Raw genomic sequence first — 20,816 nt, 5'->3', positions numbered from 1 at the left:
AGGCCCAGACCACGACGTCACTGGTTGTCGGTTTTGTGCTAGGTTCAATAAGCGAACTATAAAGCGACGCTTTGATTTCACACGACACTACTTTGGTAGGAAATTTAATTACACTATGCTGTTGGAGCAACCCGACTACCGGCATGCATAAAAAACGCAAAGATAAAGGCAGGCAGCCTAGATCCAAGCCAGACTCCAAGGCCTCGGCTGGGCTGGTCGCCGGTTCTCCGGTTTTCAGTGAGGTGCCTACGCAGCCCCTGACGACCGCAGAATTGGAACCCCAGACCGCTTCGGATTCTCAAACAGAAAGTTCTAGGCCGACGCAGCCATTTTCTTTAGGCCCTACCGATAACATTGCAGAAGGAGAAGCTGGTGCTGCGGAAACACCTTCGGTTACAGAAGGTGTCTTCAGACCGACTACTCACCATAAAATCTTATGCTAAGCTTAAGACTCCTTTAAAACCAAAAAAGACTGCACATCAGTCTCCAGTTCAAGGCCCCATGCCTAAGAAACAGATGCTTAAAATGGCTGAAGATTTGATTTCTTTAATCAGGGGTTCCCAACCCCCCCAGACAAAAGACCTAGACAAGAGGCGGATTATGCCTCCTCTGATCAAGTGTCTATTCCCTCAGGCTCCTCTGAGGAACAGGAGTACTCCTTTCCCCCTTATGAAGATTCTGATGCTGAAGATTCCATTCCTTCAGCTTCTCCCCCTGAAGACTATTCCTTTGGGGAAACCTTGCATACCATGAGGGAACATTTCCACTGGGAAGGTCAGGACTACTCCGACTCAAAGAAAAGGCTCTGAGAATTTCTTTTACTCCCCCAGCACAGACCACTTGCTATCCCTCCAGTTTTAGACATTGTGGATGATGTTTACTTAGAATCTAGTCTAAATCCAGATTCTCTGCCTCCTGCTCCAGCCAAACCAGATAGATATTATAGAGTGCCTGACTCACACAAATTCCTTTACAAAAGCCCTGTTGCTGACCCAGAGACAGTCTCCCAGGGTCACAAAGGGGCTAAGGCTTCTATGGCTAAAAATCCTGTACTCTCTGAAAGGGACTCCAGAGCACTGGATAGGTGGGGGAAGAAGGTTTACACCTCAGCTACTCTAGCTATGAGAGCACTAAATTGTCAATTTCACATGCTGAAATACCAGCAATTCCTAATGTCTCAAATAAAACAAAAGATGAGCAGGCACCTCAACAGTCTGAATTCAAAGAAATGCAGGATCTGTTGCATGCAGCTGAACAGGTGGGCAAACACACCTTACAATGTGGATTTGATTCCTTGCAAGCTTCCTGTAGAGCAGCTGTTACTGGGTCTGTTATATGTAGGCATGCTTGGTTAAAGGAACAAACTCTGCCTGATCATGTTAAAGCAAAGTTACTAGATGCACCCTTACAGCAGGATGTCTTATTTGGGGTTAAAGCAGAAGAAGTTTTAAAGAAAATGGAGGAGAAGGCAAAATCTATGCAGACTGTCAAAGATTTCTTACAGGTACAACCCCCACGCTTCAGCAAAAAATTGGTCCTTTCCACCTTCTGACAGACCACAGAGGGGTAAATACAGACACCCAAGGGGCAGAGGACAAGCACAAATCCCTTACAAACCTCGCCAATGGGGCACTGCAACACTGAAGGGAGGAGAAGACAGGTCCCAAACTACTAGAAGACAAACACAATGACTTAAACCTCAAACTGCCAAGCAAAATTCTCTTGGCAGCTTCCTTGGAGGAAAATTAGCATTTTTTTATAGACAACTGGCACATCGTCACAAAGGACAAATGGGTCCTAGACATTACCTCACAAGAATACAGATTCCACTTCCTCACCTTGCCAAGGATAAAAGGAATGCCAAACTTGCCACAAGATCAATGGGCAGAGGCACAAAAACAAATTACAGCTCTCATGGACATGAGCCATTCAACTGGTACCTACACAGGAGCAAGGCCAAGGATTTTACTCAAGGCTCTTTCTAGTCCCCAGAAAAGACAATGCTTGGAGACCCATTCTGGACCTTTCAATTCTAAACACCTTCTTGCAAGTACCCAAATTCAAGATGCTAACACTACAGCAGCTTCTTCCCATGTTGGGCAAGAAAGCTTGGCTAGTAACGTTGGACTTCAAGGAGGCATACCTGCATGTCCCTATCAGACAAAATTGCAGAAGATACCTCCGTTTCATTGCAGGTTCAACCCATTACCAATTCTCTGCATGGCCCTTTGGCTTATCTACTGCACCCAAGGTCTTCACAAAACGCCTGGCACCAGTAATTGCATACTGCAGACAGAGGAATTCAAATATACCCATATCTGGACGATTGTCTCATCCAAGCAGAAAGCAAGGACAGTCTCTTACAACATCTGACTTTTGTAAAACACCTAAGTTGCCTAGGGTACACAGTAAACGAAAATAAATCAAAACTAGTGCCCTCACAAATTGACATTCCTGGGTGCCAGCTTGAATACAACGGCCCAGATGACTTATCTGACGCCAGACAAACAACTACAACTAACTCAATTCTTCAAAATAATGGCAACAAAGACCCAACTCCCTGCAAGAAAAATTCTGCAGGCCTTGGGCTTCATGGCATCTTGCATACTACTAATACCATTTGCAAAACTGCATATGAGGAAATTACAATGGTACCTGAAAAGCGTATGGACTCAACACAGCCACAGCTTGGAAACAATGATACCTCTCATTCCCTGCCTTCAACAGGAGTTTCTATGGTGGTCACAGGCATGTCACCTCAACAAGGGTCAGCCTTTCACCTTACCCCCAGCCAGGCAAACTATGACAACAGATGCATTGGACTATGCCTGGGGGGGCACACATGGCAGGACGGTGCGTTCAAGGCATATGGACTGCAGATCAAAGGAATCTGCACATCAAAATGAAATGCTAGCTGTACAGAATGCTCTGACAGCCTTCAAGGACCTCTTACATCCAGGACAGCTTATAATAAGGACAGACAACACCACAGTAATGTGGTACATAAACAAACAAGGGGGTACACACTCCTACCCTCTATGCAGGCAAGCAATGGCCTTGTGGAACACAGCACTGGCTTACCAAGTTCAATTACAAGCCCAATTCCTGCCAGGAAAAAAGAACACATTGGCAGACCTAAGCAGAAATATCATGGATCCCCCACGAGTAGAAACTGGGTCCACAAGTATTTGCAATGATAACTCAAAAATGGGGGCTCCCAGACATAGACCTGTTTGCCAACCCCCAAAACTATCAGCTTTCAAAATTTTGCACAAGGACATTTCACCATCAAGCTTGGAAAGTGGACGCACTCTCATTCAGTTGGAAAATGCTGACAGTATATGCCTTTCCTCCATTGCCCCTTCTCACAAAGGTGCTGCTGAAAGTCAGGATGGAGAGACCTGGAATGATACTCACTCATTGCCCCGGACTGGCCACGCCAACACTGGTACCCACTACTAAGGAACATGGCCCGGGGCCCACCATGGATTTTACCACAAATTCATCTACTCGCACAGCAAGGCAGTCAGATTCTACACAGCCAGCTCAAAACCTTAAATTTGGCTGCATGGCACATCACCTAAGCAACCAGCCAGCCCCTCTTTCACAAGCTGTTATGGATGTCATTCTGGAGGCCAGGAGGCCCAGCACCAGGAAAGCCTACTCAGACAAATGGAAAAGATTTTGCACCTGGAACCAAGCTAAAGGCCAAAATACCCTTCAGCCAGACATACCTCAGATTCTACAATATTTAACTGAGATGTTACACAAAGGACTTTCTTTCTCATCTGTCAAAATCCACTCCTCAGCTATTTCAGCTCACTACAACACTGATCCTCCCTTATTGTCACATCCACTTCTAAGGCAGTATCTCAGAGGGGCAAAAAACATTAGGCCTCCCAGGAGAGTGCCAACACCAACTTGTGACCTAAATTTTGTTCTGGAAAAACTTATGCTGCCACCTTTTGAGCCAGCTTCCTCAGCTGACTTACAGTTTATATCATGGAAAACTGCCCTGCTGCTAGCAATTACTTCAGCCAAAAGAGTCTCAGAGCTACAGGCACTAATGGCAGTAGAGCCTTTCCTCATTTTTCATCAAGACAGTTTCTCTACGAACTAACCCCTCCTTTATGCCAAAGGTGGTATCCAGTGTGGCCCTAAATCAAACCATCCACTTACCCACCTTCTTTCCAAATCCACAGAACAAAGGAGAAAGACTCCTACATTCCTTGGACATTCACAGGCAACTACATTACTACTAGGATAAAACTAAGGCTTTCAGAAAATCTGACCAACTTTTTGTATCCTATGCTACAGCATCTCAAGGAAAGGCCATCTCAAAACAGACCATTTCCAAATGGATAGGACATTGCATACGTTTTTGCTACACCCATCATGGAAAAACAGTTCCTGCTAGCATAAGGCCCCACTACACCAGGGCAGCAGCTACATCTACAGCCTTCCTCAGGGGGGTGCCAACCAAGGATATTCTGGAAGCTGCAACTTGGAGTTCAGTACACACCTTCACCAAACACCATCACTTACCACTTTGACTAGAGCTGGCTTTGCCACTGCAGTTTTGCAGGGCCTCTAGCCTCCTCTAACCCTGTTTGACTCCACCTCCCATCCTTAGCTTTAGGATTCTACCCAAGTGTGATGACTGCAGCAGGGTAACACGATGAACATAGTACAGTTTTGTACCTACCATAAATGTAGATGTTCGAGTGTATACCCTGCTGCAGTCCAGGTTACCCTCCCTCCATCCCCTCTGACCTGACTAAAACCTTTCAATACCTTAAAATCTGATACAACCTTTGTGGTGTATTTGCTTATAGCTGAAGGGATGTTTTGTTGGTGCTAAGCTTTTATTATTGGTACTATCTACTGACCATCTTTTGGGGGGCACCTGACATCTGGGGCAAGAAAAACTGAAGAAAATGGCGTCGGATGCCTCTTGTATACTCCTGGCACACTAACGTCGGGGAAGAAGCGACAGCAACCGATGCCCGACCAAGACTTTGGAATTCAGGCAGACTGTGGGACCGCCTGACGACAGGATAACCCAAGTGTGATGACTGCAGCAGGGTATCCACTCGAACATCTACATTTATGGTAGGTACAAAACTGTACTTTTTGATTCACTGGAGGCCTGCTGCAGGGCTGCAGTGACAGGTTCTGTAATTAGAAGGCATGCTTTGTTGAAGGAACAAAATCTGCCTGATCATGTCAAAAATAAATTAGTAGATGCACCATTACAGCATGATACCTTGTTTGGTGTTAAGGCAGAAGAGGTGTTAAAGAAAATGGAGAACAAAGCTAAATCTATGCAAACGGTCAAAGATTTTTTACAAGTACAGCCACCTTGGTTTAGCAGACACTGGCCTACAAAGAATTGGTCCTTTCCAGTGTCAGACCTCAAAGGGGCAGATCCAGACGCCCTAGCGGCAGATACCAGCCGCAAGGTTCATACAGGTCTAAGCAATGGAATTGGGGGGTGCTTCTACCTCCAAAAGTGGAGAAGACAACTCACAACCCTACAGGAAACAGTCCCAATGACTCCCCCCCTGCCTGCACCAACCACTTATCTCCTGGCAGCACCCTTAGGGGGAAAAGTAGCACTTTTTTCACAAAATTGGCACATTATAACCCAGGACAAATGGGTTCTAGACAGTGTCACAAGGCTACAAGTTTCACTTCCATACCCTGCCAAGGGCAAATGGTTGGCCAGACCTGCCGATAAATCAATGGGCAGAGGCTCAAAAACAAGTTTCATCCCTCATGGACATGGGGGCTATTCAACAAGTGCCACAACAAGAGCAGGGACAAGGATTTTACTCAAGACTGTTCTTGGTTCCCAGAAAGGACAAAGCATGGAGACCAATACTGGACCTATCTATTCTAAACACTTTCCTGGCTATACCAAAAATCAAGATGTTGACCTTACAGCAGCTTCTGCCAGTGCTGGGCAGAAAGGCTTGGCTCGTGACTTTAGTCCTAAAAGAGGTATACCTGCATGTCCCAATCAGACAAGCATGCAGAAGATATCTCAGATTTAAGGCTGGCTCAAAGCGTTACCAATTCTCTGCACTGTTCTTTGGCTTATCTACTGCCCCCAGGGTCTTCACAAAGTGCCTGGCACCAGTAATTGCTTTCTGCAGACAAAGAGGAATACACATATATCCTTACTTGGACGACTGCCTCATTCAAGCAGAGAACAAGGACATTCTACTACATCATCTGGCATTTGTGAAAAGACTTTTAACATGCCCAGGGTACACAGTCAACGAAAAGAAATGAAAACTAGTACCCTCTCAAGAGATAATATTCCTGGGTGCAAGATTAAATACAACTGCCCAGATGGCTGATCTCACGCCAGACAAACAAAGGCAACTGACTATTTCAAGGAAATGGCAACAAAGGCCCAGTTATCTGCAAGAAAAATTCTGCAAGCTTTGGGCTTCATGGCATCCTGCATCCTACTAATTCCATATGCAAGACTGCATATGAGGAAACTTCAGTGGTACCTAAAAAGTGTCTGGACACAACATTGCCACAGCCTGGAAACGATTACTCTCATTCCCTGCCTGCAACAGGAGTTTCGATGGTGGGCAAAGGCTTGTCACCAAAACAAGGGACAGCCTTTCTCACTACCCCCAGCCAGTCAGAACCTAACAACGGATGCATCAGATTATGCCTGGTGGGCACACATGGCAGGAAGAGGCATTCAGGGCACCTGGTCCACAAACCAAATGTGTCTACATATCTATCAAAAAGATATGCTAGCTGTTCAAAATGTCCTGACAGCCTTCAAGGACCTAATTCATCCGGGACAACTTCTGATAGACAGACACCACCACAGTCATATGGTACATAAACAAGCAGGGGGACACGCATTCTTACCCACTTTGCAGATGAGCCATGGCTTTATGGGACACAGCATTGACTTACCAAGTTCATCTGCAGGCACAATTCCTGCCAGGAAAGGAAAATACTCTGGCAGACGAACTAAGCAGAAACCTCATGGATCCCCACGAGTGGCACTTGGATCCACAAGTCTTCAGCATGTTAACAAAGAAATGGGGACTCCCGGACATAGATCCATTTGCCTCTCCTCACAACTGTCAACTAAAAAGATTCTGCATAAGGACTTATCATAGACAAGCATGGAAAGTGGACACCCTATCTTTCAGCTGGAAAAACCTGTCAGTATATGCCTTTCCTCCACTGCCTCTCCTCCCCAAGGTACTCCTAAAGGTCAGACAGGAAAAACCAAAAATGATTCTGATTGCCCCAGACTGGCCTCGCCAGTACTGGTATCCAATCTTAAGAAACTTGTCTCGGTGCCCAGCCTGGACCTTACTTCAAATACCTCATCTACTGTCCCAACAAAACAATCAGATTCTGCACAGCCAGCTCAGGACTCTAAACCTGGCAGCATGGCGGATAATGCAGCCATACAAAACACACCTCTCAGTAAAGCTGTGATGGATGTCATTTTGGAAGCCAGAAGGTCTAGTACTAGAAAATCCTGTGCAGGAAAATGGAAGAGATTTTGTGCTTGGAACCAAGCTCAAGGAACTGATATAGCTGTACCAAATATTCCTCAGATTTTGCCATACTTAACTGAGATGCTGGACAAAGGCCTATCTTTTTCATCAATTAAAATTCATGCCTCTGCCATTTCGGCTCATTACAATACAGAGCCACCACTTTTTTCTCATCCTTTATTAAGGCAGTACCTCAGAGGAGCCAAAAATGTAAGGCCTCTAAGATCACCAATACCTGCATGGGACCTCAGTTATGTCTTGGAAAAACTCACCCTACCTCCTTTTGAGCCAGCTGCTACTGCTGATATAAAGTTTTTATCTTGGAAAACAGCTCTGCTCCTATCAGTAACTTCTGCAAGATGTGTGTCAGAGCTACAGGCTCTCATGGCTGTGGAACCTTTTATCATTTTTTATCCAGACAGGGTCTCTCTGAGGACAAACACAACATTTATGCCTAAGGTGGTGTCCAGTGTGGTCCTTAACCAAACTATTCATTTGCCAACTTTTTATCCAAATCCTCAGAACAAGGGGGAGATAATTCTGCATTCTTTGGACGTACACAGACAGCTTAGATTCTATTTGGGCAAAACTAAAATATTCAGGCAGTCAGAGCAATTACTAGTGGCATATGCTGCAGGATCACAAGGAAAGGCCATCTCCAAGCAGACTATTTCTAAGTGGATAGGCCACTGCATTTGTTTCTGCTACTCACAGCATGGCAAGCCAGTGCCTAAGGGCATTAGGCCACATTCAGCCAGAGCTGCAGCCACTTCAGCAGCCTTTCTCAGAGGATTACCAACCAAAGACATTTTAGAGGCTGCTACTTGGAGTTCAGTGCACACCTTTACAAAGCATTTATCTACCACTTTACTCTAAATCCAGGGCAGGCTTTGCCACTGCAGTTCTGCAGGGCCTCATAGCCGCTCCTAATCCTGTTTAGCTCGAGCCACCCAACCATAGCTTTAGGACTCTACCTAAATGTAATGACTGCAACAGTGAAACACGAAGAACCATAGTACAGTTGTGTACACTTACCTTAAATGTAGATGTTCGAGTGTATTCACTGTTGCAGTCCAGGTTACCCACCTGCCATCCCCCTTTTTTTCTACTGGAACTTATCTTTCCTTCTCTGATTTATACAACCTATGTGATGTGTTTGCTTGTAGATGAAGGTAAAGTTTATATTGGTGCATGTACTTGTATATATAAAAAATTTGGCTACCCTTTTAGGGGGCACCTGACATCTGGGGCAAGAAAAACCAAAGAAAATGGAGTCGGCTGCATGTTTTATATCTCTGATGACCTGACTTCAGGGAAGAGGTGACAGCACCCGACGCAGGACCCAAGACTTAGGAATTCAGGCCGACTGTGGGCAACCTGCCAGCAGGATTACCCAAATGTAATGACTGCAACAGTGAAATACACTGTAACATCTACATTTATGGTAAGTGTACACAACTGTACTTTCTCTGCACTGCCCTTTGGCTTATCTACTGCGCCCAGGGTATTCACAAAGTGCCTAGCTTCAGTCATTGCATTTTGCAGGCAAAGAAATATTCATATATACCCATACCTGGAAGATTGTTTAATTCAGGCAGAAAGCAAGGACACTTTTGAATCATCTGACTTGTTCATCTGACTTTTGTACAAAGGGTGCTAACTTGTCTGGGGTACACCATAAACGAAAAGAAATCACAACAGGTACCCTGTCAACAAATTATATTCCTGGGAGCAAGCTTGAGTACAACTTCCCAGATGGCCTTCCTCACGCCAGAGAAACAAATTCACTTGACAACCTACTTCAAACAAGTGGCCACAAAAACCCTGCTAATCTGCAAGGCAAATACTGCAAGCCTTGGGGTTCATGGCCTCATGCATTCTTCTAATTCCATATGCAAGACTGCATATGAGGAAACTACAATGGTATCTAAAAAGCCTATGGTGTCAATCTTCTCTGGATCTAGAAGCAATGATTTCTGTCATACCTTGCCTACGCCTAGAGTTCCTTTGGTGGGCAGAGGCCTGCCACCAAAACAAGGGACTACCATTCACAGTACCCCCTGCCCCCCAAATCCTAACAGACGCATCAGACTATGCATGGGGAGCTCACCTGGCAGGGAGGTGCATTCAGTGCAAATGGAACCCAAGTCAAATGCATCTTCATATCAATCAAAAAGAAATGTTAGGTGTACAGAGTGCTCTGATAGCCTTCAGGGACCACATTTGTCCAGGATAATTAATGGTAAAGCTGGACAACACCACTGTTATATGATACATAAACAAGCAGGGGGGGGTACACATTCTTACCCCCTCTGCAGACTAGCCATGGCATTGTGGAACACAGCCCTGAGCTACCAAGAGCATCTACAAGCTCAATTCCTGCCAGGAAAACTAAATACACTGGCAGACTAAGCAGAAACCTCATGGACCCAAACGAGTGGAAACTGGAACCAAGGATTTTCAACATGTTGACAAGCAAACGGGGGAGCCTAGATAGACCTGTTTGCCTCCCCAAAGAACTATCAATTAGACAAATTTTGCACAAGGACTTCCCACAAACAAGATTGGAAAGTGGATGCTCTGTCCTTCAGTTGAAAAAATCTTTCAATTTATGCCTTTCCTCCTCTGCCTCTGCTCTCCAAAGTACTACTAAAGATCAAGCAAGACAGACCAAGGACGATTTTGATTGCACCAGACTGGCCATGCCAACACTGGTGTACCCCCTCTTGCACAGTGTCTCTGTTGGCCCCATGGCACCTGCCTCAGACTCCTACCCTATTGTCTCAGCAGCAGAACCACATTCTGCACCCTCAGCTTCAAACACTGAACCTAGCATCCTGGCTAATTACCTAATCTCTCCTTTACCATTCCTCAGTAAACCAGTGATGGATATCATTTTAGAGGCAAGGAGGCGTAGTACTAGAAAATCTTATGCTGAAAAATGGAAAAGATTCTGTGCCTGGAGCCATTCTCAAGGGATGAGCACATCAGTGCCCAATTTACCTCAGATTTTACAATACTTAACTGAGATGCTTCACAAGGGCTTGTCGTTCTCCTCCATCAAAATTCACGCCTCAGCTATTTCAGCTCATTATAACACAGAACCTCCCCTCTTCTCTCATCCACTGCTCTAGCAGTTCCTCAGAGGGGCCAAACATTTGCGATCACCCAGGAGAGCTCCAACTCCAGCCTAGGACCTTAACTTTGTATTGGAGAAACTAGCTCTTTCTCCTTTCGAGCCAGCTGCTACTGCAGACTTAAAATTCTTTTTTTGGAAAACAGCTTTCCTTTTAGCAATAACTTCAGCAAGAAGGGTATCTGAATTACAGGCCCTTATGGCAGTGGAGCCTTTCATCATCTTTCATGACGACTGGGTGTCCCTCAGGACCAATCCCTCCTTCATGCCCAAGGTGGTATCCAGTGTGGCCCTTAATCAGTCCATTCATTTGCCAACCTTCTTTCCTAATCCACAGAACAAAGGGGAATGGATACTGCACTTCTTAGATGTGCACAGACAACGTAGATTTTAGTTGGACAAGACTAAACCTCAAAGGAAATCTGAACAACTGCTGGTGGCATTTGCTGCAGAGGGGAAGGCTATTTCAAAGCAAACCATTTCCAAATGGATAGGCCATTGCATTCATTTCTGCTACAAGCACCATAGAAAACCTATACCACAGGGGATCAGACCCCACTCAACCAGGACCGCATCTACCTCTACAGCCTTTCTCAGAGGTGTCCCTACCAGGGACATCCTAGAAGCTGCTACCTGAAGTTCTGTACATGCTTTCACCAAGCATTACCATCTGCCAATTTTTTCTAAATCCAGAGCTGGCTTTGCCACTGCAGTCTTGCAGGGCCTTATAGCTGTTCCTAATGCTATCTATATTTCCTCCTCCCATCCTTAGCTTTGGGAATCTACCCAAATGCGGTGACTGCATTAGTGAAACATGAAGAACATAGTACAGCTGTGTACACTTACCATAAATGTCGATGTTCGAGTGTATTCAGTGTTGCAGTCCTGGTTACCTTCCCTCCAGCCCCCTTACTTCTTTTGGCTATACCTCTACTCTCCTTTACTATGCTCAAAAGCCTTTTGGTGTATTTACTTTTTTGTTGGAGGTATAACCTTGTTTATTTATAGATTTAATTGCTTCCCATCTGGGGCAAGAAAATCTGATGTAATGGCGTCTGTTGCATGTTTTATACCCCCTGATGACTTGACCTCACGGAGGAAGGGACAGCAACTGACGCAGGACCCAAGACTTTGTTAGTCAGGCTGACTGAGAGCTACTGCAAGCAGATAACCCAAATGTGATGACTACAACAGTGAATACACTCGCACATCTACATTTATGGTAAGTATACACAACTGTACGTTTTTCCCCACTATAAAGTACAACTTGGAGCTATCACGAATTTTCATATAGTGAAGGGCAGCAGTCTTTCATCTTCCATCTCTTCTTCTAGACTATGCAGGACTTCTGTGAAACAGGTCTTTCATCTCTGACCTCAGATAAGACCAGTCTCCTCCTCGGGATTTCACTCTGGTATTTCAGGGCCTTACTTAGAGACCCTTTGAACCTGCTAGCTCATGTGATTTGAAATTTTTATCTTAGAAGACTGCCTTCCTAGTGGCCATTACTTCAGCTAGAAGAGTGTTGGAATTGCAAACTTTGTCTTCCCAGCTGCCATATATGGCCTTATTCAAATATGGTCTCCCTCAGAATGAATCCATCCTTTATAGCTAAGGTTGCCACAGAGGTAAATATTAACCAGACCGTTCATTTGCTTGTATTCTTCTGTAATTATTCCAATAAGGGTGAATATATGTTGCATTCCCTAGATGTACATAGTTTGGCTTCTGTTTACGCCGAATGAAACCACACAGGAAGCTCGATCAGTTGTTCATCTTTTTTACCCCAAATAGATTGTCAGACCGTACAGGATTATTTTAGCCAAGTGGATTACAGATTGTATTTCTACAGTCTACTCCCAGCCTGACATGTTACTCTTCCGTCGTGGTAGAGCTCATTCTACCAGGTCTGTGTCTACCTAGTCTGCTTTTTGTGCGAGAACTCCTCTTGATGAAATTTGTGCAGCAGCAACCTGGTCCAAATCTCATACTTTTGTATCTCACTACAGGGTGGACATTATTTCTAGAAACATAGCATCCTTTGGCTCCATGGTGCTCAGCCATATCCTTCCTTGAGGGCCTTCCAGGGTTTACATGGCTGGGGACTCTGACCCAGTGGTGATGCATAATGAAATAGACATCAGATTAGAAGTTAAGTATTTACCATAACTTGGCATTTATGTTGTCCAGTTCACATGCCACCCTCCTTCTCCCATACTTATTCACCTGAGTGAGATGTACAGGATATGGGAACCCATAGGTTCCTAGTTTGAGCTCCTGTGTGGTCACTTTCTTTCACCTTTCCAGTATTATAAATCTAAATTTTTATTGCGAGGGTGGCAGACCAGATCTGAGGGGTTGGAGAAGGAAGTGTGGGCATTACGGGAGAGGAAGTTTGAGGCTCAGATCATATGTCTGGAAGAAATGGCAGAGTTGTGTCCGTGGACCTAGTGGTGATGGATAATGAAATTGGACAACACAGATGCCAAGTTATGGTAAGTACATAACTTCTATTTACCAGAATGAACTATACTAATATTTTTAATATTTAATTTGAGACATTAGTCCTTGCATTACTTGCTAACATTGTCTATCCAAGTTTGTAAAGTAGGTTTTCTCACACTTATTTTAATAAGAGATCACTTTTATTTTGATGTTTATCTTTCTGCCCATTCTTCAGAATTTATTTGAAACTCACATTTTTTTTTATTTTTTTTGTTGAAGCTAAATGCTTGCAGAAAAATGTATTTTTGCTTGTGTGCTTGCGTGTTTGTTGGGGGGGGGGTGCTTATTGCCTTGGGTTAATGCTATTTTTACTCATGTTTTCCTTTCCTTAAAATGTTCTTTATTTCCTCTTCCAATAGATCTACCGAACCAACCAGTGTGCTGGTGAATTTGTTATTACATTTCCAAGAGCTTATCACAGTGGATTTAATCAAGGCTTTAACTTTGCTGAGGCTGTTAACTTTTGCACAGTTGACTGGGTAAGTATGTTAAGGTATTCCAAGTTCCCTTTTTCTTTCGTTGGTAAAAACTGAATGGCAAAATATGTCTAATTGATGAAATGGTAACATTTGCAGTTTTGCTGATGTGTAGCTCATGTATTTTATACACAAGTGTCTATACAGCTTGTTACATTTTGCACCTTGGTGTTTACACGAAGCATTAGTAGCCGCTCAAGACTGTCTGAATCAGAAGACTGTTGTAATCGTGCAGTAGTCCTTAACCTGTCCTTTACTTAACTCATTCCCTCCAGTAGAGCTCTTTTGAGTGTGTACCTTTAACTCCTAGTGGGCATGGCTTCAGCATTTAAAAATTGAAGTTATTACCTTACATTTTTAACAAATACCCATTGACAGAGGTCATATATCAATACAATTGTGTTTGCTATCATGTATGCTTCAAGATAAAATTTTCCAATACCTTGTATGTAACATGGTTTTGGAATTATTAAGGCAAATATGAACAGGCAATATTTGACGGCTAGAGGAGCAGTAGGGTGCAACTGCAGAAACGCCTGGAGACGTCACTCTGCTGTAATGAGTTGGGGCAGGAAGCATTACTTATGGATAAGCTAGCCTTATTTTAAGGTCAGATGTTTGCACCATTGCGTATTGTGCTGTTCTTGTTGAATTTGCTGGAACAGGCAGACTTATCAGCTGTCCTTGTTTTGGAGGAATGGTTATATTTTCAGGTCTGCTTTACCTCTGTACATGATCCTATTTTTGGAGGTATTTCCCATTTTCAAGCTTTATTTTATCTCTTCATATACAGTCTTTTGAATCCTTCTTATCACAGGTGGTTGAAGTAGTCTAGTACATTAGAAAGTCAAACTGTATGACCAACATTCTAGTGGCACCAGTAATTTAAAGAGAGGGCTCACATCTTAAGTCTTCCTTTTTTAGAAGCAAAACTAAATTACCTTGTGTGGTAGAATTTTGTGGTACAGTTGGTCAATTTATTTTGCATCATCTCCGTGATATAATATGTGCATCTTTTCTTCAATTTTGGTACTCTGTTTTTAAATGTGTTCTCGGTAGTATCCCACATTCCTATTAGAAACAGAAAGAGTTAATTGCTATTTGCTGTTCACATGTTATGCTAATTAGATGTCCAGATTGGGTTCCTATCAGATAGTCGATGAACCTCATATGGACGAGACCATAAGTTCAAATTTGCTGAAGTTCAAGCATTTCAGCGGAAATCTCCGTAAGGGGAGGTTTCTGTTTTGTTCAATGTGGTGTGATCTCTGAGTTGGTATATTTAAGTAGCGGGTGGTGTTGGGGACGTAGCCCCCCATGTGGGGGAGTGCAGGGGGATCCCCCCCCCCACTTACAACAGTTTATTTTGTTTTCTTTTGTTTTGTTTTTTTATCCATAGCCGAAGTTTTTTTTTTTTAATTTCGAACAGGATGGTTCTAACATTCCATGTTCAAAGTTATTAAACTTCGACTATGTAATATAGACCAATCCAGATTTTGGCCGTTGGATAATCCTAATTGTCAGAGGCCTTTTTTCCTATTGTCAATGTCTGCAGGTTGAGAGCTATGTTCCAGTGTCTTTATAGGAGTTCTAGTTGTTATTCTTGTCATAGGTTCCCCAAGTTTAGCCAATTAAATTTTCTGCTTTCTGTTGCGTTTGTCACTGTGCTAAATGTGTTTGTGCTATAGGGTTATAAAAAAATAGCTGCTTAACCTCAGCCTTTCTAAATTCAGGCATATTATCCAAATATTCCCTTAACTCTTTTAGTGCTCTGCAGTTTCCCCTCTATCTTGTCAAATTCCCATTATTCTGCAGTAGTTTAGCCTTTGTCAGACCCTCCAGATAATTCCTATATCTTTCCCTTTAATTTCTTACCTATTTTAAAGTTAAATTTCATTTTATACCACTCGGTAGCTATCCTTTCAAAGGCAGTTTCAAAAGGCCAAAGTTTCAAGGCCTGAAAAGTCCCTGTGCCTCCGGATTCAGGTGTCCCAACAGCTGCCAATCTATGGGCTGATGTACATCTAATAGCTTTGGTGACTATGGTAGGTTCCATTTCGGGCACCACTCTACTTTCTCTGGCATGTCCAGAGAAGTTATTCCAACGTTGGTTTCCAATGGGGGGGGGGCAGGTTCGCCCAAACACTCTTCGATAGCTTCCATTACCGAGGACACTTCCTCAATTCCTACTATGAACTTGGATCCTAGGCCTACGCCTCCTCAGACCGGACCTAGGCCGCCCTCACTCAAAAAAGAAGCAAAAAACTAAACACCTGTTTTCTTCCCCTGAGGGTATCCCGGATTGGCAAGCATTTTCCCAGTCCCTATTCCAATGCTTTCCTGGCCCTTGGGTCTGCCCTGCCAGCCTTGAGATACAGGCCTGCATCTTTAGGCCCCTTGCCTCAAACTCCAGAAGAGAAATCTTTCTCTTCATCTTCTGATGAGTACCTTTCTTATATTGGCCTCCCGATAAGATACTGCTCACTGGAAGAGGACTCCGTAGAAAGTGATTCCCCACCAGAAGACATTACATTTGGGGAAAAAATTACCAAAATGAGGGAGTATTTCAAGTGAGATTCCACTCAAATGACAGAGGTACAAAAAAGAAATGAGCTTCTCCAGATGGTATCCCCTTCTGCCATCCCTCCAGTCATCCCCTGCACGCTTGGATGCCTTTGCCTCATCCTCCAAAGCTCCTGATTCTCAGCCACCCACACAAGAGAGACCAGACAGGTTCTGTAAAGTACCTGACAACTGTAAATTTCTCATTAATCCCCCCTTGGCAGACCCTGCGGTAATTGCTGTAACACTTTATAAGCAATCCAGACAGATTCAGACAGCAAAATGATGGACAGGTTAGGGGAAAACTCGTATGGAAAAATATGCCCTGGTTCTAATATCCCAGGCCTTAGACCACCTCAGTTCTGTTCCTTATTCGTCCAGTAAAGCACAGGTCACCTCTTTCTCATTGGCTGAACAGGTCAAGAGGCACTCTATAAAATGCAGCAATGATGCTGCAGAAGCATCATCTAGATCAGCAGCCTCTGCTTCTGTCCGGAGGAACTCCTGGCTTTTGTTACAACCTATGCCTGACTATTCTAAAAGTAAAATTATGGATGCTCCACTAACTGTTTTCTTTTTGGAAAACAGTCAGAGATTTTTAAGGCCCTGCAAGAGAAAAGTAAAGAGTTGCAGGACCTCAAACATCTCTTTGAATTACTAGTGCTGAAGTTTTACAGAAACTATCCTGCCAAACCCAAATTTCTCAGGAAGGCATCCGCACCACCCTCTTCAAAACAAAGAAGAGGTGCCAGGAGATCATCCTCTGCCAGGCATACCTTACCACAGTCTACTCCTAGACAGCCCCTTCCTGACAGCCCCAACAATGCCTGACTGTTGGACCCTCACCAACAATCTCCCCCTTTCTGCCCACATCTCACTGTCTTCCCTTGTGGCAACACATCACCTCAGACAACTGGGTCTTGTCAGTAGCGGAAAAAGGATATTTCATGACATGGAAAGAAAAACCCATCCCAAAAGGAATCCCACATCCTCCAAAGAACCAAATTCACCTCATTCCACAAGGTCATTCAATATATGGTCTGTCAGGGCACAATTCAAAAGGTCCCAGCTGGACAAGAAGGCCTAGGGTTTTATTCAAGACTACTATTAGTCTCAAGAAAGGATGGACCATGGAGACCCATCCTGGACCTGTCCCTCCTAAGCCCCCCCCTCTCTCCATGTTACCACCTTTCACATGCTGTCTGTTCAAACTCTTCTTCCACTATTGACCCCCAGTTCTTATCTGGACATTTTAGACCTGAAGGATGCATATCTTCACATCCCTATTCACTCATCGTACCACAAATACTTAATGCAAGAATTGCACAGCAAATTGCATCAGTTTGCTGCCTTGCCTTTTAGGTTGTCCACAGCACCAAGAGTATTCACAAAACTTGCTCCAGTGGTAGCATTTTGCAGGACAAAAGGCATTCAAATCTACCCTTACCCGGATGATCTCCTTATCCAGGCAGATCACCCAGATACCCTCCAAAGGTATTTACTATTCACCATTTCCCTCCTAAAGCCTTAGGCTACACCGTCAACCAGCTCAAGTCCTCCTTGACCCCTTCACAAGATCAAGTGTTCCTGGGATGCAGAATAAGGACTTATCTGATGAAGGCCTTCCTCTCACCGGAAAAGATCACATCTTTAACCTCATACTTCAAGAACCTACTCCTAGCCAGCAGCATTTCGGCCAGGGAGTTTACATGCCTCTTGTGGTTCATGGCAGCCACACTTACTATGCTGCCCCTAGCCAGGTTACACATGAGAAAGTTTCAGTGGTACCTGAAGAATGTTTGGTCCCAACACGCCCACCCATTAGAATTTCAGATGCCTTTCTTCCATGTCTCAAGAAAGAGTTTTATTGGTGGATCCAGCAAGTTCAACAGATGTACACAGATGAATCAGACTTGGGGTGGAGAGCAGCTATGAACGGTCTGAAGGTTCAAGGACAATGGGACTACCGTCAAAGAGAAAAAAAGCAAACACAAACATCAGGGAAGTGACTGCCCTTACCCTAGCCCTAAAGACATTCCTCCCCTTCATACACCCAGGACCTCTAAAAATCTTCACAGACTACACCACAGTCCTGTGATACATCTACAAACAAGGGGGAACAGAATCCTACTTATTCTGCAGGCTGGCTATTCAAGCATGGGAAATGGCCACACTCTCCAAGGTGATACTGCAGGCAGTTTACATACCATCACAAAACAATGTTCCAGCAGATGCTCTCAGCATGTTGATATCTCCAAATCACAAATGGATGTTGCACACGGATGTGTTTCTAGACATAGTCCACCAGTGGGGTACACCTCAGATAGATCTGTTTGCCTCCCCTCAGGACAGACCACTACAGCTATTCTGCACAAGGACTCCCTCTCCTCAGGCATGGAGGGTGGATGCATTCTCGATTTCTTGGAAGGGGATGTTTCTTTATGCATCCCCTCTTCCCTCTCATACATTAAGTCCTGCTGAAGATTCAACAGGACAATCCCAAGATCTTGCTGATGACTCCTTTTTGGCCAAGGCAGCATTGGTTTCCCCTTTATTCACTAGCCAAGGACAGTCACCACAAGTTTACCCCACAAGGTGGACCTAATCACACAGCAGAAGGGATCTCTCATCCACTCACAACTGCAAACCCTCAAATTGACCCTGTGGGTGATGAAATTCTAATCCCTTTTAGACATCTTTACTCAGAGGATGTGCTTTTGGTCCTGCAGGAGGCCAAGAAGATCCTACCTATCTAAATGGAAAAGGTTCTCCATTTCATGTCTTTGCAAATGGCTAGATCCTTCTCAGGCAGATGTACCTCTAGATGTTCTTCGTCTCCCATTGCTGCAGTCCTTACATATGGGTATTCCGCTGTCCACAATCGGCCCGAATACCAAAGGGCTAGAACCGGCGTCGGTCATCGGCGCCCGAGACTGACGTCAGTACGTGCCAGTACAAATGTGCATGACCGACGCCATAACCTCAGTCTTTCTTGCCGCGTGGTCCTAAGCAGAAGCAGCATTTGCAAGTGCCGTTCGGCGTTCTGGAATTGTCGGTTTTCGAGTTTCAGACCGAGACCAAGTTGGCTAAGTACCCCGTTGGGGACACTTTTGTCTTTTTCTTGCCTCAGTATTGACGGATGTCAGAAAAAGTTAATAACTGTATTTCTTGTGGGAAACAGATTCCTCATAGGGATTACCATTCACTCTGTATTCCTTGTTTGAGGCCTGAGCACGACGTTGTTGGGTGTCGCTTTTGTGCTACTTTTAACAAGCGTACTATTAAACGTCGGTTGGACTGTGCTAGGCTGGTGTTTGGTAAACGTTGTAATTACAACATGCTGTCGGATTCGCCGACGCCTGGTTCTTCTAAAAAAACTCAAAGAGAAGTCTTTGCGGTCCAAACAGGATGAGTCGTCCACTACGGACGCCGGTTCTGGAGAACCACTGACTACTTCAGCGGCTCCTTCTGAAAGTTTACCTGAGTCTCAAGGGGAGCCTTTATTACTACAGGAAGTGGCTTCTCCTGTGTTAGGCCAGGCTGAGGGTGCTTCTCTGATGTCAGTGGATGTCCTTCATGGATGCATCTGCAGTCATAACAAGTGGGTTGTCCTGTCGTCAGGCAGCCCTGCAGTCGGCCGGATTCCAAAGTCCGGGTCCGGCTTCGGCTGATGTCGCACTCCACCCGACGTCATCTCTGTTGGTCTTCGGGTATAAAAGCATCAGCCGACGCCATTTTCCTCAGTCTTTCTTGCCGCGTGGCGCCCGAAGCAGAAGCTGTTCGCAAGTGCCGGTCGGTCGGATCCAGAGATTACTTCTACAGAATACTACTTCGAAGACTTCTAAAGCTAAGTACCCCGTTGGGGACTCTTTCTTGCCTCAGCCGATGTCAGAAAAAGTTAACAATTGTTTAACCTGTGGGAAACAAATACCTCATAAAGATTTCCACTCTTACTGTCTGCCTTGTTTAGGCCCAGCCCACGACGTAGCAGCCTGTTCGGCCTGTGCCTCTTTCAACCGACGAACGCTTAGGCGTCGGTCGGAGTTTGCAGAACAGTTTTTCGGTTCTGATTTTGCGTACATTATGCCGCCGGATCCTCCGACTACCCCAAAAACGCAAAGATAAAGACCGACACTCGCGGTCCGCGGTTTCGCCGAAACCACGGTAAAGCAAATCATGAGTGTCTCGGTTTCGGCGAAACCGAGAAAACTGATCAAAGTACAGCTGAACCTATTCTTACAACTGAGGCCCCTGCTACAACTCTTGAATCGACCTCAGAAATTTTACCCACTACGGTGGTTGACTTATCAGACACCATCCCCTTGGATGTCTCTACCCCAGCACGTGGTGCTGCTAGGCCTCCAGCTGCCATGTCCATTAAGGCCTTCGCCAGGGCTAAAGCAGCCAAGACTACTAAAACAGTGCCTGTTAAACCCCCCACATCCAGGCCCTCTTCTAGTTCTCAAATGCTTTCTTTCGCAGAAGATTTAATTTCTTTAATTAGAGGATCTCAATCTCACCCAGACAGGGCCTCTCAGCCCCGAGAGAAGAGCCCTAGGGCAGAGCCGCCTGAGCCAGTGTCTTCTGATG

At 44.7% G+C, this 20,816-nt stretch overlaps 1 protein-coding gene across 1 annotated transcript in view; it reads left to right on the top strand.

Moving 5' to 3' along the window:
- The window catches only part of KDM5B (lysine demethylase 5B), a 2,307,736-nt gene that overhangs the window by 1,389,378 nt on the left and 897,542 nt on the right, over positions 1-20,816 (top strand). The window contains exon 12 of the mRNA XM_044076151.1: positions 13,548-13,667. Coding sequence (XP_043932086.1) covers positions 13,548-13,667 — 120 coding nt within the window. The remainder of the gene's footprint in view (positions 1-13,547; positions 13,668-20,816) is intronic.

Source organism: Protopterus annectens, chromosome 7.part0 (genome assembly GCF_019279795.1).
Source record: "Protopterus annectens isolate FY-2018-M chromosome 7.part0, PAN1.0, whole genome shotgun sequence".
In the NCBI taxonomy this organism is placed as follows: Eukaryota; Metazoa; Chordata; order Ceratodontiformes; family Protopteridae; genus Protopterus; species Protopterus annectens.
The sequence above is the reverse complement of the archived record's forward strand: the minus strand, read 5'-3'. Positions and strand labels throughout refer to the sequence as shown.